This window comes from Scyliorhinus torazame, chromosome 18, assembly GCF_047496885.1.
Source record: "Scyliorhinus torazame isolate Kashiwa2021f chromosome 18, sScyTor2.1, whole genome shotgun sequence".
NCBI classification, from domain to species: Eukaryota; Metazoa; Chordata; class Chondrichthyes; order Carcharhiniformes; family Scyliorhinidae; genus Scyliorhinus; species Scyliorhinus torazame.
Genome location: NC_092724.1, coordinates 49,992,512 through 50,011,904, shown reverse-complemented (window position 1 = coordinate 50,011,904; position 19,393 = coordinate 49,992,512). Strand labels below are relative to the sequence as shown.

General features: G+C 45.6%; 1 protein-coding gene across 4 annotated transcripts in view; it reads left to right on the top strand.

Annotated features, from left to right (window-relative positions):
* chaf1a (chromatin assembly factor 1, subunit A (p150)) overlaps window positions 1-15,701 on the top strand; it is a 66,870-nt gene extending 51,169 nt beyond the window's left edge. For all 4 annotated transcript variants that reach the window (XM_072482732.1, XM_072482730.1, XM_072482729.1 and 1 more), the window contains exons 13-15: window positions 117-640; window positions 14,206-14,314; window positions 15,316-15,701. In XM_072482732.1, the coding sequence (XP_072338833.1) occupies window positions 117-640; window positions 14,206-14,314; window positions 15,316-15,548 (866 nt within the window). In that variant the 3' untranslated portion in view covers window positions 15,549-15,701. The remainder of the gene's footprint in view (window positions 1-116; window positions 641-14,205; window positions 14,315-15,315) is intronic.
* Window positions 15,702-19,393: the final 3,692 nt, after the last annotated feature.

Below are 19,393 nucleotides of genomic sequence, written 5' to 3'. Positions count from 1 at the left end.
AACTTGTATTGTGCAACACTGACTTAACGTATTTAGATCATGTGGTTCTTGTCAGAATTCAGTGGCGTTTTGAGTGCGTGTAGATAATTACGAAATGTGTGTTTTCTCCTCGACAGTATTAATAAGCCTGCTTCCACTTCTTCATGGAAATGTGAATGGCAGAAAGGCCATAATCAAGGAATTTCAGGAGTGGTACAAACAGAAACCTTCTGCAAACGTCCAGGCACTCCCTCCTACCGATTCCACAAGTCCCCTCGGCTCTGATGCCTCTAGACCAGAGACTCTGTCAGTGGATGAGTACTTGACCATTCCGTCCAAGGCAAAATTGCAACGACTTATTTCAGAAAATGGAGTATATGAGAAAAGAACAACTTTCAGACTGAAGTGTTGGTATGTACATGAAGAGGTGCTGAAAAAATTTAGGATGGAAAACCTTCCTGTTCCTGGACAGTGGAATTACCTCACACAAGTCCAATCTACAGCCAAGGAGGAGAGTGCCACTGCAGCAGGAAGTGGACAGAATGCTCCCAGTTTGGGAAAGAACACAGGGCAATGTGTAACTGGTTCAGGCAAGAGGAAGGCTGCTGGAAGTATGTCGATCAAAAGGTTCATGCACAAGTTTGTAGATGCTGATGGTCAGGTAAGATTTTGTCTCGCGAGTGAATTACGTTTAAGTTAAGTGTTGGCCCGTGTATGCTTTCTGTTCTTTCCCCAGTACTCCGCACTTTATGGCAAATAATAAACATATCGCATTCCTTGGAAAACTCAAGTACTTGATCTTGAGAACAAAACAGTGGACGTTAATGGTGAGGGATAATGGAGGACGTTAGTATAGATCAAGAACACAGAAAAATAGTATTTTTGAGGTTTTTTGAAGCCAAGAGACAGGTGATGGAGTAGGTTTGAACAAGCACCAGCTACTGTTGAAGTGGGAAAATAAGGTCATACCTGTGAGGTGTATAGATAACAATGTGGTGGTGGGCAGGGAGGGACATTGAGTTGGATGAAGACATGGAGGGATGTGAAAACCTCACTCGGGTGACGGGAAACTGATTTTGCTTGCGTTGGAATGAGTGGTTAAAGCTGGAGCTAGATTTTTAAAATAAATTAAGAGTACCCAATTATTTTTTCCAATTAAGGAGCAATTTAGTGTGGCCAATCCACCTAATCACATCTTTGTGTTGTGGGGGTGAAACTCGCGTACATGGGGACAATGTGAAAACTCCACACAGTGGCACCGGTCATCAACGCCGTAGGCAGCAGTGATAACCGCTGCGCTACCTTGTCGCCCGGTAAGCTGGAGATAGATAGTAATGTTGGGCAAACAACCTCTAGCTGTTAAACACACAGACAACAATTTGATACACGGACCAGGATTTCAATGAGTCAAGCAGGAGTGGGATTGCAGCCTTGTATCTAGGTTCAAGCCGAGCTCAAAGTTGAGCAATATATGTCCATTCCATAACCTTCTAAAGTGGCATCCAGGAGGGTCAATGGAATTAAATCGGAAGCACTTGGATGCTGATAGGAACTTTGATTTTGTCAAAATGAAACCAGGTGCCATTTTAGTCCGTTTGAATGGTGTAACAGTTTCTACATCAACGCTTGTAGATCAACAGAAGGGACAGAAAGGTAGAATTAAATGAATCCCATTTTTCCGAAGTCATCCATGGTGAAGTGGACCAAAGGAATACTGTAAGTCATTGTGGACAAACGGAAAGTCATTGGTGCGTAAGGAACGGAACCAGGAAATAGTGCTGCAGAGGTGAATTGGAGGCCACATTGGAACTTTGACAGTTGATGATTGCTAGAGAATGAGGAGAATGAGCTAGTCATCATTACCCAGGATATCCTCTTTTCCTGCAGTGCTAGTTGTGGAAAGAAGAAACTAGATTGGAGCATCTCCAAGAAGAGATGAAAGATTAGGTGCGTGGCAACTTGAGAGAGAAAAGAAAGATCCAAAATTGGATTCTAGTTGGAGAGTGTTGTTGCTTCATGAGTCAAATCGTTAGGTTGAGAGATGCAGAAACTCCAGTGAGTGAGTGAAGACTGGCTGAGAACTTCATTGGAAGAGGGAAAAATTGAGACTTGGGACGCTCACTGTGGGTGGCCTTGATATTTGACACAATGTCGTGAGCATATTAGCCAAAACCTGTTGCCTCCTTCATTTGATTAACATAGAAACATCAAGAATAGCAGCAGAAGACCATTTGACCCTTCAAACCTCCTCCTCCATTCATTATGATCATCACTGATCATCCAACTCAATAGCCTAATCCCGCCTCTTCTCTTTTCACCCCCCCCCCAAAAAAAATTCTTTGACCCCCCCCCTTCACCCCAAATGCTTTTTCTTTTTCTAACTGCATCTTGAAAACTAGGTTTTGGCTTCAACTACTTCCTGTGGTAATGAATTCCACAAGCTCACCACTCTCTGGGTGAAGACATTTATCTTAATCTCTGTCCTAAATGGTCTACTCCTGGTTATGGACACTTCCACCATTGGAAACATCCTTCTTGCATCTACCCTGTCTAGTCCTATTAGACATTCTATGAGTTCTCTCTCCTTTCCGCACCCAACCCCCCGTTCTTCTGAATTCCCAACAAATACAATCAATCTCTCCTCATGCCTCCATCCTGCCATCCCAGGAATCAGTCTCTGTAAACCTTCTCTGTACTCCCTCTAGAGCAAGAACATCCTTCCTCAGATAAGGAGGCCAAAACTGCACACAGCATTCAAGATGTGGCCTCACCAAGGCCCTGTATAATTGCAGAAAGACACCCCTGCTCTTGTACTCGAATCCACCCCTCAATGAAGGCCAGCATACCATTTGTCGTCACGTGCTGTACTTGCATGCTTACCTTCAGCGACTGGTATATTAGGAAACCCAAGCATCATTGCACATTCCCTTTCATACGAGAAGGCCATTCGGGTAATCTGCCGTCTCGTTTTTGCTGCCAAAGTGAATAACCTCACATTAATCCAAATTATACTGCATTTGCCCACACTCAACTTGTCCAAATCACATTGAAACACCTCTCCATCCTCCTCACAACTCAACCTCCCACCTAACTTTGTGGCTTCTGCAAATTTGGAGACATTACATTTTTTTCCCTCACCTAAATCAATATATATTGTGAATAGTTGGGGTCCCAATACCGATCCCTGTGGTACCCCACTAGTCACTGCCTGCCAATTTGAAAAAGACCCATTTATTCCTACTTTGTGTCCTGTATCCAACCAGTTTTCTATCCATCTCAATACATTACCCCTTAACCCCATGTGCTGTCATTTTACACACTAATCTCTTATGTGGACCTTTGTCAAAACCCTCAGAAGTCCAAATAACCCACACCCACTGGCCTTCCCTCATCAAATCCACTAGTTACATCCTCTAAGAATTCCAGATTTGTCAAGCATGACTTCCCTTTCGTAAATCCATGCTGATTCTGTCCAATCCTGCCACTGTTTTCTAGTGCTCTGCTATAAAATCTTTGATTTCTCAGACTTTTCCCACCACCAACATCCGGCTTAATTGTCCATAATTCCTGTTTTCTCTCTACCTTTTTTAAATAGCGGAGTTACATTAGCTCCCCTCCAATCTGGAAGAACTGTTCAGAGTTGTTGGATTCCTGGAAGACGGGTGTTAGAATCTTGAAGACCGGGTGGCGCAGTGGTTGGCACTGCTGCCTCAGCACCGAGGACTCTGGATCGATCCCGGGTCACTGTCCGTGTGGAGTTTGCACATTCTCCCCGTGTCTACGTGGGTCTCACTCACCACAACCCAAAGATGTGCAGTGTAGGTGGATTGGCTACGCTAAATTGCCCCTTAATTGGAAAAATTAATTGGGTACTTTAAATTTATTTTTAAAAACGAGAAGAAAATCCTTTTTTAAAAGAATCCTGGAAGATCACCACCACCACCACCAATTCATCCACTATTTCTGGAGCCACTTCCTTAAGTACTCTGGGATGTAGAATATCAGGCGCTGGGAATTTATAGGCCTTCAATCCCATCAATTTCCCCAACACCACCATTTCTCTACTAATATTCAGTTCTTCCCTCTCTAACACCTGTGTTCCCCAAGATTTCTGAAATCTCGCTTGTGAAGAGAGAACCAAAGTATGTGTTTACTTGGTCAGCCGTTTCTTCCTTCCCCATTATAATATCTTTATTAATGTCACAAGTAGGCTTGCTTGTTACTGAAAATCCCCCAGTCGCCACACTTTGGCGCCTGTTCGGGTACACCTGAGGGAGAAATCAGAATGTCCAATTCACCGAACAAGCATGTCTTTCCGGACTTGTGGGAGGAAACCGGAGCACCCAGAGGAAACCCACATAGACACTGGGACAACGTGCAGTCTCCGCACAGACAGTGACTCAAGCCGGGAATCGGACCCAGGACCCTCCCCTGGCAAAATACCACCTGATACTGTGAGAAAAGGGCAAAAAGTGCAGTACTCTTGACAGGAGCCACCTCCGTCACATCCCCCCTACATTGAGCCACTGAAGTCGCCTATAGTCCACATTTATTGAATTCAATACAGTCCCTGTTTCTGACAAAGGGACCTATATTTTTATCACTAATCTTTTCTCTTCACAACTTCTCTATGGCAACTTCTACTCCGTTTTTATGTTCCCTGCAAGCTTACTCTCGTAATCCTTCCTCCTCCGCAATAAATCCATTGGTCCTCTGATGGATTTTAAACTGCTCCCAATCCACAAACCTGTTGTTTTTCTTCTTTTCTTGACCAATTTGTATGCTTCTTCCTTGAATCTAATACACCTCTAATTTTCCCTTGTAAGCCATCGATCGGCCACCTGTCCAGTTTGTACTGGTCGCACCTTACTCAAAACCAGTCAAGTGCCCCAGGAATCTGAAACTCCCCCCCCCCCCCCCACACACAATCTTTTCAGCCACGTATTCATCCACTATATTGTGCTATTTCTACTGACTTGCATGTGGCACTGGTTTTAAGCCTGAGATCACTACATTTTGAGGTCCGACTTCCTAACTCCCTATATTCTGCTTTTAGGACCTCATCCCTTTTTTCTTATAAATCTATGATTTGTACCATTTTGTACCACGACCACTGACTGTAACCACTCCAATATCCTTGACCCTAGCATCAGGGAGGCAACATACCTTCTCATTTGCAGCCACAAAAATGCCTATCTAGTCTCCTTACAATTGAATCCTCCAGAACTTGCATCTCCACACTTTTTACTCTTCCCCTCTGCAATGTATTTGGCTGTTGCTGCTTTCCCCTGAGAGGTTGTGCGCCTCAACAGTATCCAAAGTGGTATATCTGTTTTGCACGGGAATGGCCGCAGGATATTTCTGCACTGCTTGCTTAACTCTCTTGCTGTGGCAGCTGGTCACCCATTCCCTTCCTACCTGTGGGGTCTGAGCTTACTGTATAATTACCTCCACGTGATATCCATGACACTCTCTGCCTCGCAGATGCTCCCCAGTGTCCCCAGCTGCTGCTCCGGCTTCGAAACCCGTGCTTCCAGGAGCTGTATGCACACATACAGGAAATGTTCCTGGCTTCCCAAATGAAGCAAGAGGAGCAAGCCATGGCTTTTAACTCTCCTGCTGTGACTTGCAAACCTTTGGAAGGTGTTTGATATCAGATTATATCCAATTCTCTAGCCTTTCTTTCCTGGTCCTTGTTACTACCAATTATAGCCCTTATAGATTATAAACTGCTGAAGTATTTTCAAACTGTGATACAAATGGTAAAGCCATTCCACCGTACCCACTCAGCTCTTTCCCCCGCGCCCCCCCCCCTCCCCCCTGGGTTGCTGCTGTTACCTTCCCATTTCCTTTATCGTTCTGCGAGGTAGTCAATGAACGGTTGCCACCACCTGGTGAACCCTTGAGCTGAACCCCTTAGTGCGAACTTTATCCGTTCTAGTTTTATAAACCCTGCCATGTCATTTATTCAGGTCTCCACGCCCGGGGGTTTGGCTTCCTTCCACGTAAGCAATATCCTTCGCCGGGCTACTAGGGACGCAAAGGCCAAGACCTCAGCCACTTTCGCCTCCTGCACTCCCGGCTCTTCTGCAACCCCGAATATAGCCAACCCCCAGCCTGGCTCGACCCGGACCCCCACCACCTTCGAAAGCACCTTTGCCACCCCCACCCAGAACCCCTGTAGTGCTGGACATGACCAAAACATGTGGGTGTGGTTTGCTGGGCTTCTCGAGCATCTCCCACACCTATCCTCTACCCCGAAAAATTTACTGAGCCGTGCTCCAGTCATATGCGCCCTGTGTAAAACCTTGAATTGTATTAGGCTTAGCCTGGCGCACGAGGACGACTAGTTTATCCTACGTAGGGCATCAGCCCACAGCCCCTACTCAATCTCTTCCCCCAGCTCTTCTTCCCATTTCCCCTTCATCTCATCCACCATGATCTCCCCCTCGTCCCTCATTTCCCTGTATATATCCGACACCCTACCATCCCCCACCCATCTCCCTGAGATCACTCTACCCTGAACCTCCTGCGTCGGGAGCTGCGGGAATTCCCTCACCTGTTGCCTCGCAAAAGCCCTCAGTTGCATGTACCGAAATGCATTCCCTTGGGGCAACCCATATTTTTCCGTCAGCGCTCCCAGACTCGCAAACGTCCCGTCTACGAACAGATCTCTCAGTTGCACAACCCTAGCTCTTTGCCATGCTCCAAATCCCCCATCCATTCTCCCCGGGACAAACCTATGGTTATTTCTTATCGGGGACCGCACCGAGGCTCCTGTCCTTTCCCTATGTCGTCTCCTGCCCCCAAATTTTTAGTGTTGCCACCACCACTGGACTTGTGGTGTATTTCTTCGGGGAGAACGGCAACGGCGCCGTCACCATTGCTTGTAGGCTGGTTCCCTTGCAGAACGCCATCTCCAATCTCTTCCACGCCGCTCCCTCCCCTTCTCCCATCCACTTACACACCATTGAGATATTGGCGGCCCAGTAGTATTCACTTAGGCTCGGTAGTGCCAGCCCCCCCCCCCATCCCTGCTACGCTGCAAGAACTCCCTCCTCACTCTCGGGGTCTTCCCGGCCCACACACAACTCATGACACTTTTCTCAATTCTCTTGAAAAAAGCCTTCGTGACCATCACCGGAAGGCACTGAAACACAAAGAGGAATCTCGGGAGGACTACCATTTTGCACCCTACCCACCAGTGACAGGGGCACCATGTCCCATCTCTTAAAATCCTCCTCCATCTGTTTCACCAATCTTGTTAAATTAAGCCGGTGTAAGGTTCCCCAACTCCTGGCTATCTGAATCCCTAAGTACCGGAAATCTCTTGTTACCTTCCTCAGCGGAAAGTCATCTATTCCCCTGCTCTGCTCCCCCGATGCACCACAAACAACTCACTCTTGCCCATATTCAATTTGTACCCCGAAAATTCCCCAAACTCCCTGAGTGTCTGCATTATCTCAGGCATCCCCTCCACTGAGTCCGCAACATACAGCAATAAATCATCTGCATACAAGGATACCCGGTGTTCTTCTCTTCCCCTGAGCACTCCCCTCCACTTCCTGGAGCCCCTCTGCTATGGCCAGGGGCTCAATCGCCAATGCAAACAGTAACGGAGACAGGGGACACCCCTGCCTCGTCCCTCTATGAAGACGGAAGTAATCAGACCTCTGTCTGTTCGTGACCACGCTCGCCACCGGGGCCCTTTCCAGCAGCTGTACCCATCCGATATACCCTTCGCCAAAACCAAATCTCCTCAGCACCTCCCACAGATAATCCCACTCCACTGTCGAATGCTTTCTCGGCGTCCATCGCCACCACTATCTCCGCCTCCCCCTCTGGTGGGGGCATCATCATTACCCCTAGCAACCTCCGTATGTTAGTGTTCAGCTGTCTCCCCTTAACGAACCCAGTTTGATCCTCGTGGACCACCCCTGGGACACAGTCCTCTATCCTCGTCGCCATCACCTTGGCCAGGAGCTTGGCATCTACATTTAAAAGGGAAATGGGCCTGTAGGACCCACACTGCAGCGGGTCTTTTTCCTTCTTCAAAAGGAGCGATATCGTTGCCTCCGACATAGTCGGGGGCAGCTGCCCCCCTTTCCCTAGCCTCATTAAAGGTTCTCGTCAAAAGCGGGGCCAGTAAGTCCATATACTTCCTATAAAATTCCACCGGGAATCCGTCCGGTCCCGGGGCCTTCCCTGCCTGCATGCTCCCAATTCCTTTTATCACCACCTCCATCTCAATCTGTGCTCCCAGTCCCGCCCTCTCCTGCTCCTCCACCTTAGGGAATTCCAGCTGATCCAAGAAACACATCATTCCCTCCTTCCCTTCCGGGGGCTGAGCCTTATATAACCTCTCATAAAATGCCTTGAACACCCCGTTCACTCTCTCCGCTCCCCGTTCCATCTCTCCCTCCTCATCTCTCACCCCACCTATCTCCCTCGCTGCTCCCCTCTTCCTCAATTGGTGGGCCAGTAGCCAACTCGCCTTCTCTCCATACTCATACTGTACACCCTGTGCCCTCCTCCACTGTGCCTCTGCCTTACCCGTGGTCAGCAGGTCAAATTCCACATGTAGCCTTTGTCTTTCCCTGTGCAGTCCCTCCTCCGGTGCCTCTGCATATTGCCTGTCCACCCTCAAAAGTTCTTTCAGCAATCGCTCCCTTTCTTTACCCTCTTGCTTCCCTTTATGTGCCCTTATGGATATCAGTTCCCCTCTCATCACCGCCTTCAACGCCTCCCAGACCACTCCCACCTGAACCTCTACATTGTCATTAAGCTCCAAGTACCTTTCGATGCACCCCCTCACCCTTAAACATACCCCTTCATCCGCCAATAAGCCCATATCCATTCTCCAGAGTGGGTGCTGTTCTTTTTCCTCTCCTACCTCCAGGTCTACCCCATGTGGAGCGTGGTCTGAAATAGCTATGGCCGTATATTCCGTCCCTGTCACCTTCGGAATCAGTGCTCTTCCCAAGACAAAAAAGTCTATCCGTGAGTATACTTTGTGGACATGGGAGAAAAATGAGAACTCCTTACTCCTAGGCCTAATAAATCTCCAGGGGTCTACTCCTCCCATCTGCTCCATGAAGTCCTTGAGCACCCTGGCCGCTGCCGGCCTCCTCCCGGTCCTGGACCTCGATCGGTCCAGCCCTGGATCAAGCACCGTATTGAAGTCTCCCCCCATTACCAACTTTCCCGCCTCCAGGTCCGGGATACGTCCCAACATACGCCTCATAAAATTTGCATCAACCCAGTTCGGGGCATATACGTTCACCAGAACCACTGCCTCCCCTTGCAATCTGCCACTTGCCATCACATGTCTACCCCCAATATCCGCCACTATGGTCTTTGCCTCAAACAGTACCCGTTTCCCCACTAAGATAGCCACCCCCCTGTTCTTCGCATCCAAACCCGAATGAAACACCTGCCCCACCCATCCTTTACGTAGTCTGACCTGGTCTATAAGTTTCAAGTGCGTCTTCTGCAACATAACCACATCTGCCTTTAATTTCTTTAGGTGTGCGAGTACCCGTGCCCTTTTAATCGGCCCGTTCAGCCCTCTCACGTTCCACGTGATCAGCCGGGTTGGGGGGCTCTTAGACCCCCCCCCCCCCCCCCTTGTCGACTAGCCATCCCCTTTTTTAACCCAACTCCTCACCCGGTTCCCACGTACCCGTGTATCCCCCCCGACGGCGCCCTCCCGCCTCGACCACCCCATCCCATAACAGCTCCCCCTTCTCCTTAGCAGCAGCAACCCAGTTAAACCCTCCCCCCCCCCCCCCCTCCGCTAGATCCCTTTCTAGCGTAGTTGCACCCCCCATGTTGCTCCCAGAAGTCAGCGAACTCTGGCTGACCTCTGCTTTCCCCCTTGTCCTCGGCCCCCACTGTGCGAGGCCCCCTCCTTCCTGCGTCCCTGTTCCCGCCATAATTACCATAGCGCGGGAACAAAGCCCGCGTTTCCCACTCGGCCCCGCCCCTAATGACCGGCGCCCACAGTTCCTCATACCCCCCCCCCCCAAACATGGGGGAGAGAGAAAAGTTACAGGATCGCAAGATTAACAAATTGAAAAATCATCTCCCCCCCCCCCCCCTTTCCTCGCCCCACATAATCACCCCACCACTTTGTCCCAAAAGTTCTTTCTCTCGCCAGACTATTCCAGCTTCTCGTCCATAATGAATGTCCACTCCTCTTCTGCCGTCTCAAAGTAGTGGTGCTTCCCTTGGTGTGTGACCCACAATCTCGCCAGTTGTAACATTCCAAACTGGATCTTTTTGTGAAGCACCGCCTTAGCCCGATTAAAACTTGCCCTCCTTCTCACCACCTCCGCACTCCAATCCTGGTATACGCGGATCACCGCGTTCTCCCACCTACAGCTCCGAGTTTTCTTCACCCGTCTGAGGACCGTCTCTCTGTCATTGTAGCGGTGAAACCTCACCACTGGCTCGAGGTATTTCTCCAGCCCTCTGTCTTCGCGCCAAAACTCGATAAGCTCCCTCCACCTCCAAAGGGCCCGTCGGGGCCTCCGATCCCATTAGCGAGTGAAGCATCGTGCTCACATATGTCCCGACGTCCGCCCCTTCTGCGCCTTCGGGAAGACCCAGAACCCTTAAATTCTTCCTCCTCGAATTATTGTCCAGTACTTCCAGCCTTTCCACACACCTTTTGTGCTGTGCCTCGTACGTCTCTGTCTTCACCACCAGGCCCTGTATTTCATCTTCATTTTCAGCAGCCTTTGCCTTCATGACCTGAAGCTCCTGCTCTTGGGCCTTCTGCTCCTCCTTTAGCCCTTCAATCGCCTGTAATATTGGGGCCAACAGCTCCTTCAACTCCTTTTTCAGCTCTTCCACACAGCGCCGCAGGAACTCTTGTTGGTCCGGGCCCCATAACAAACGGCCACCTTCCGACGCCATCTTGCTTTGAGCTTGCCTTCCTTGCCGCTGCTCAAGAGGATCCTCCGCAATCCAGCTGCTATCCTCTCCCTTATCCATGCGTGTCCGGGGGGATTTACCGCAGAGTGTTTTTGGCCGTTTAAATTGCCGTTGGGGCTCCTATTAAGAGCCCAAAAGTCCGTTCCACCGGGAGCTGCCGAAACGTGCGACTTAGCTGGTCATCGCCGCACCCGGAAGCCAGACCCCTTTCTTAAATAGAGCTGATATGACTCGCGCACCAGTTAAACTTCAAACGTATGTAATCGCCTATTGATAGTACTGTTGGATGACCACTGGAAACTGTAACCTTGAAACTAGAATGTGAGCCAATCTTGAGATCATGCTGCCAGTTGCAAATGCGATGTTGTCATTTATCTCAAGAGGCTTGGAATATAAAAGCAGGGATGTACTTCTGAAGCTTTATAAAGCACTAGTTGGGCCACATTTAGAATACTGTGAGCAATTTCGGGCCCCACACCTCAGGAAGGACATACTGGCACTGGAGCGGATCCAGCAGAGATTCACACGGATGATCCCAGGAATGGTAGGCCTAACCTACGATGAACGTCTGAGGATCCTGGGATTATATTCATTGGAGTTTAGGAGGTTGAGGGGAGATCTAATAGAAACTTACAAGATAATGAAGATGTAGGGAAGTTGTTCCCATTAGCAGGGGAGACCAGGACCCGGGGGCACAGCCTTAGAATAAAAGGGAGTCACTTTAGAACCGAGATGAGGAGAAATTTCTTCAGCCAGAGAGTGGTGGGTCTGTGGAATTCATTGCCACAGAGGGCGGTGGAGGCCGGGGCGTTGAGTGTCTTTAAGACAGAAGTTGATAAATTCTTGAATTCTCGAGGAATTAAGGGCTATGGAGAGAGAGCGGGTAAATGGAGTTGAAATCAGCCATGATTGAATGGTGGAGTGGACTCGATGGGCTGAATGGCCTTACTTACGCTCCTATGTCTTATGGATACCCACTGTGCAGTGGTATCATGTTTGCCTTTGGGTTGGGTGGCACGGGTTAGCACTGCTGCCTCACAGCTCCAGGGTCCCGAGTTAAATTCTGGCCTTGGGTGACTGGCTGTATGGAGTTTGCACTTTCTCCTCGTGAATGCGTGGGTTTCCTCTGGGTGCTCCGCTTTCCTCCCACAGTCCAAAGACGTGCAGATTACGTCGATTGGTTGTGCTAAATTGCCCCTTGTCCAAGGGGTTACTGAGTGAGGGTGGAGGCATGGACTCAAGTGGGGTGCTCTTTCCAAGGGCTGGTGCAGACTCGATAGGCTGAATGGCCTCCTACTGCACTGTAAATTCTGTGGTGATGAGGCTGGAGCCATGGGGTCACAGAACAAGGCTCCTCATTGATGACCTCTGGTGCAGCCTAGCAGAAAATGTCTACTAATTAAAGTTGATTGGGTAGAGTGCTTTGTGTGCACTTTTTTTTTGTGTTCTCCCCTTCAGCAATTTTAGAAAGGTAGAATTAGATGGTGCCAGCATACAAGTGGAAACTAATCACATTTTTCTGACTTTACCCATGATGAAGAGGACCAAATTTCTGCTCAAGCTCTTTATTGGTGAATGCCAAGATCAATTGTATTGGGTTAACATTTTAAAATGTAACTTTTAAGTGTAGTGAAAAATATTAGTTGATATTGGGTGCTATTTGACGTGGTTTAAAAACTTGTTTATGACATATAGTGTAAATCCTCCTGGGAGGAACCTGATTTTTAAATAACTAAAAGTGACTTAAACATGAAACCATTTCCCAGTTGCATTTGGGCACAGTAGTCAGCTTCTTAGTAAACGTATATTCAAAAGCTTCTAAAACATTGCTTTTGATGCCTCGGCACCCAAACGTTCAGCTTAATTTTTGGACCTTCCTCCAAGGCCTGCAACAGTCTGCAATTAGCAGGAAAACTCAAAGGTCATGGGCTAGTGTTATGGGTAAGTCTTATCGTCTGAGCACGATTGTTACCTGTGTGCCATAGTCCACATACCAAGACTGGCCATCCTTTCCCATTTCTGAGATTGACAACACAAAACTCCTATGCATTGAGAAAATCGACCCACCAAGAACTGCATTCAGCCTTTTCCATTTTCATCCCATATGTTTTAATGGCAGCTGGTGTAAACGGCCTTCAGATTCCAGTTGCATCTGATGGCTTTGTCATCCAGAACCTGTAGTGAAAACTTCGACATTTTAAGATAGAAATTTTCAGTTGAACTGAAAGAACCATCTTCCAGGTATGTACTCCAGACTGCCATCACCTGAAGTATTTTTTAAAATAAATTTAAGAGTACCCAATTAATTTTTTCCAATTAAGGGCAATTTAGCATGGCCAATCCACCTATCCTGTACATCTTTGGGTTGTGGGGGCAAAACCCACGCAAACACTGGGAGAATGTGCAAACTCCACATGGCAGTGACCCAGAGCCGGGATCAAACCTGTGTTACTTGGAAGTGAGATCAGGTTAAATTCTTATTGGTGAAAATTTCTACTTTGGAAAAGAACTGGATTGCTATTGTTTTTATTTTTTTTTAAAAACAGCTTTTGTTGATAGTGTATTAATACATTTTTACTGCCATCCTACCAGGATTGTCCCAATTTAGAAATCCTCTCGTCTAGCTCCACGGTTTTTCCATCATTTTGTTATTTATATTTCAGGTGTGATTTCTGTGAGGCAAAATTATGCCCTTGGTTTTTGTTCCACTTCATTGTCTTGTCAAAACTCCGTAGGAAAACTGTATTGGTTGGAAATGGAGGATTTGGGCTTGTGGCAACGGACTTTTTTACGACCTCTTCCACTGACAGTCCTTGCGCATAGAAGGCATAAATTCCAACTGAATCCGCTTCTAATTACGACCGTGGAAATTCTGTTTTTCTTGTATCAAGTGGACACTATCTGTCCTTAAACCACACACCCTACTATGCCAGAAATACTGTCACCCATTGTGATGTTGCATCAAAAGGAAAGGGGTGACTAATGCTTGTAGCATAAAGTAAGGCTTATGGAACAGTTCCTAATGTTAACTACTTGTGTCTGTGTGCTGCTTTCTATAGTTTAAAATGAACACCTGTTGTGTCACCAAGTGTTTGCCAGTGGTTTGAGTTAGAAAGTTACATGTCATTGTTTGTGACCTTGCTGAATTTATTTCCTGCTTGCCATGATTTGGTTAGAGGAGCTCAATTTAAGGCTTGCTTTGTAGCCACAACAGCCTGTGATCTCTCGTTTTTGCCAAGTGATATTGAAAGAACAGATTCATCTTTGTAATGCACTTCTGGTTTCTAGGCTGAAGTAACTGAGACGGATGGCTTTCAGGCAGACACAGAAGAGGATGATGATGCTGATTGCGTAATCGTTGAAATACTCACAGATAAGCCTGTTCCAAATGATAACGGTACGTATTTGCTTTTTAATTTTACTATAAAAACATCCTCAGCATATCATTACACTGCTGTGCTACCCATATGGGGAAAATGTGAGACCTGAGCCTTTTAGTTATGGACAGACCTGTGTGCGTGGTGTTGTCATTCTGGCCCCATATCCATTTCTTTATTATCTGTAGCAGTGTCTTCCACTGGGAATAATTCTTTGAAGTACTCCCATCTCTTGCAGTTGCTTTATCTACTTGTTCTATTCGTAGCCAATCTTAAGTGGGTTTTTTTTTAATTTTCATCCATTCTTATTTGCTGCCAAGTCCCTGTGTTGACTACTTTATCGACACTTGTTTTTCAATTGGGACAAAACTGGTCACTGGGTTTCAAAAAAAATCTTTTGTTTAATGAAAAATGTGTACTGCTGGCAAGATCTAGTTTAGTTGTCCATTGCCTAGAATGAGACACCCCCTTGAGTACAATTGGCTTGTTGGACCATTTTGGGGAAGAGTCAAGCACATTGTTGTGGGTTGGGAGTCACATGGACCAGACCGGGTAAAGAGCAGATTTCCTCCCCAATGTTTGTGAATCAGATTTTTTTTTGACCATCTGGTAGCGTGGCACCACTACTGCCCGTAGCTGTTTATTCCAGGTTTATTTGGCTGAATTTGAATTTTGCCATGGTGGGATTTGATTATCTTTAGTATACCCATGACTCTTTAATTGCCCATCCCAGTTGCAGGTGATTATTACCAGGACCATGGTTGGTTTATTTTGTGTGAAGACTTTTTTTCTAAAATGATCAGTGTGATGATTTGAATGCTGATGGGTGATCTGAGGACATTGTTTCTTTCCCCAGAAAGGGACTGGATTGATTTTTTTGGTATAAATATTATCTTGACACCTTCAATGAAGGCTACACCACCATTCGAGAATATCTATTAAACAACTGAGAATTTTAGATGGCTTCTACTTACTGAGTTTTCCCCCCTCTTTCTGCCCCCCCTCCCCCTCTCCTCAACAGAGATTAAGGGTGAGTCTACAGATTTATGCTCTGTGTTGGTAAAGAGTGAGGAACTGCCTATCAAGTCTAGCTCTGGACTGGCCAAGAGCAAGGCACAGCCTGCAGAATTGTGTTGTGGTTTAGCAGCTGGTGATGCTCAGTCCACAGAGCAGAGCTCAGACCTGACCACTGATCAGATGATGGACATTGAACCCTGTGAAAATGCTGCTGTCGAACCATCCAACAGTACCTGAATTGATTTAAGATATATATATACTAATAGCTGTATGTACGTAGGCTACTTTTAGAAACTTTTTTTAAAAACCTTTTTCTGTATCATTTCATAAACTTTGACTTAAAATACTTGAAGTTCTGTAAAAAAAATAAATAAAATGGCACTTTTGCAATCGGTTTGTAATTTGATAAATTAATATAAGTAAAATCTTGGCATTCATAAACACACCTGTTACTGTACAATGTGAAAGATGTTGGTATAATGACATTTCACAAACACTTTAAACCTTGCTACACTGACTTGTTGCATGTAGATTTATTTTCAAACCTGCCGGATTTTATGGTAATGCAATCCATTCATTTGACAGTGCCATTCAATACGGCTATCAGCCATGAGAACCTAGTTTGTAATTCTTTATAGATAATAGCCTGTTTTTGGAACACCTTTGTATTTAACTACTTATATTCTCACGAATAGATGTTGATTTTTTCCCCTCTTGCCCTCACCTCTCCCAGCACTCACAACAGTGTGCGTAATTAAATTACATAACCCATGTTCATCTGCTGTATTCATTTTGAAGTTGGTTGCAGTGTAGTTTTCCTTTCAAGTAACAGCGCAAGTGGTTTTGTGGGTTTTCTTTTCAACAAGCTTGTGTTAAAGGTTACTGGGGTACTGCTCTCTGAAGATGAACTCAGGCCATCAATTGTTGCTGGGATTGAAGCTCAAGAGAGTAATCTTGTGTGGTTTCGTGAGATGTCATTCTCTTAACAAAAATAAGCATATGCTTCCAATTTGTGTTCAGGTGTGCATTGTGTCCAGATTATATTAAAATCAACACCTGTTCACAAGTGAAATGATTGTCTTGTTGAATCAGTTTGAGGGAAGCTTTTTAACATGAGGGACCAATGTTGAGATTGAGTGAAAATGTTGGATGGAATTTGGGTCATTCGTTGTTCAATTCTGTGGTATTTGTTTTTTTTAAATCTAATCTGTATTTACAACCTAGTTTCCTCCTAATCTCACATTGTATATGCTTAGAAATAATCCAATTTTGATTTCATGACTTAAAGCTAAATGAGGTATTAGACTGTTAAGTTTCCCTCTGTTACTGTGCATATTGGGCTTTTCAGCTATGAAATGTGCAGGATATTTGAGGGGAGGGAAGGCTTTTTGAAGGTAATAGGATGATTACAATGGTGTCAACTGAGAAAGTATTGCAAATTTGGTTCTAAAACTGGTAGTAAACTGAGGTGTGATGGTAATCAGTGAGGGTCTGTGCTCTTGAGTAATATATACAGTAAACAAAAAGTAGTGATTTAGGCAATTAATCATCCTTAATCTGGTTGTAGCCTCCATGATCACACTATCCTCCTAACATCTCTGCGGCCCTCCCAACTGGCTGATAGCTATAATTAGATCAGGATAGCTATAATTAGATCAGGATAGAACATGTCTAAGAATAATTTACAATGGCTCCTCTTCCTCAGGTGTTCATGACACCCTAGGATCTATCTTAGATCACTTGTTCTCAATGTTTCTACATGTACATTGGTGATACCAGCTCTATCTCACATCACCACTCCCAACCTCTTCACTGTCTCACCAATTACCAGTGCTAGATGAGCTGAAAACAAACCATCTTTAAGTGTTCCAAACTGTTCCCAACCAGTGCATCTATCGTGGTTTCTGTGGAGACTGAAGCTGGGCCAAACTGCTCCCACCCTTGGTGTTACACTTTATGCTGAAAAGGATCAGACCATCCATCAATAAGTGGAATTTGTATGGGTAGATCTGAAAACACCCAGGGTCAAATAATGTTAGTGGTTATTGTATATAGACCCCCCCCCCCCCCCCAAACACAAACTATAGTGGTGAGGTTGGGAATGGTTTAAGCAGGAGAGACCAGAGCAATAAAAGAACTTATGGATGTCTTGAAGTTGATTTGAACAAATCAATAGTTACCATACCGTAAGAGAATAAATTCCTGGAGTGTACATGGGATGATTTTCTGGAGAACAGACCATTCGAGAAACAAATAATTGGTAATCTAATTGTACAAAACTCATTGGGGTTGAGTAACAATACAATAGAATTTTTCATTAAGACAGAGAGTGATGTAGTTAGTTGATTCTGAGACTAGGGCCCGAAATCTAAATAAAGGAAACCATGATAGTGTGAGGCACAAGTTGGCTATGATGGAACGGGGAACGTTACATATGATGATGGATGGACAAACATTCAGAGAGCACTTGGGTGAACTGCAGCAATTGTTCATTCCAATCTGGTGTAAAAGTAAAACCAAAAAGGTGGCCGAAACAACTTAAGGGAAATTAGAGATTGTATTAGATCGCAGGAAGCGTCATACAAGTTGGCCAGAAAAAAAACCTGAGGATTAGGAACAGTTCAGAATTCAAAGGAAGGGATTGATTTGAAGGGGAAAATGTATGAAAGTAAGCTTGTGCAGAACATAAAAGCTTGTAGGTATGTGAAGAGAAAAAGATTGAAGATGAGTATAGGTCCTTTCATCTGAACTAGGCAAATTTATAATAGAGAACAAACAAAAATGGCTGACCAAACAAAGTACTGGAACAATGGGCTTAGTGAGGGGGGAGGTGCTGAAGGATATCTGTATTAGGAAAATGGTGTTTGCGGGAATTGAAGGCTGATAACCTACATCTGAGTACTTAAGTGCCCCTACAAATACATCTTCCAAGAGAGCCTCTGAAACAATTCCTACAGATTGGAGCATAGCTAATGTAACCTCACCATTTAAAGACAAAGAGAAAATAGGGAATTCGAGTCCAGTCAGCCGGACTTCAGTAGTGGGGAAAATGCTAAGAGTCCATTATAAACATGTAATAGTAGAGCACTTGGAAAATTGGCAAGATCAGACCGAGTCCGCATGTATTTACTAATGGCAAATCATCCTTAATAAATCTTACTGGAATTCTTTGAGGATGTGACTTGTAGACTTGAGAGGGAGTCAGTGGGTGTGGTGTATTTAGACTTTCAGAAAGCTTTTGACGAAGTCCCACATACAAGATTAGTGTGTAAAAATGGTGGGGGGTATAGAGTAAGGGCAGCAGACAGGAAACATGAATAATTAAATATTTTTCCAAATGGCAGGCAGTGAATAGTTGGGTACTGCAGGGATCCGTGCTAAAACTTCAGCTATTCACAATATATTTATGATTTAGATGAGAACTAAATGTACATTTGCAGATGACACAAAGCTGGTTCGGAGGATACAGGGAAGTTTCAGTGAGCTGGCAGATGCAGGATGTGGGTAAATGTAGCAGAAGGCAGATTATCTGAATGCCTAAATTGAGAGAAGGGAATGTTCAACACTATCTGGGTATCCTCTTAAACCAGCCACTGAAAGTAAGCATACTTGTGCAGGAGGCAGAAAATGGTATGTTGGCTTTCATAAGTACAGGAGCAGGGATGTTTCGGTGCGACCACCCCTGGAGTACTGTGCAGCTTTGGTCTCAAGAATGTTCTTGCTGTGGAGGGAGTGCAGCAAAGTCTTACCAGGCTGATTCCTGGGATGGCAGAACTGACCTAAGAATTGGTTAGAATTATATTCACCAGAAGTTATGAGATGGGAGGGGGATCGGATCTCAGAAACCTGTAAAATTCTGACAGGGCTAGACAGAATAGATGCAGGAAGTGTTCCCAATGGTTGTGCCAGAGGTCACATGCTAAGAATACAGGGTAAACCATTTAAAACCATGATAAATTTCTTTACCCAGAGAGTGGTGAGCCTGTGGAATTGACTACCATGAAGTAGTCAAGTCCAAAACATTGTATGTTTTCAAGGAGGAGTTAAATAAAATTCTGGGATCAAAGGATCTGGGGAGAAAG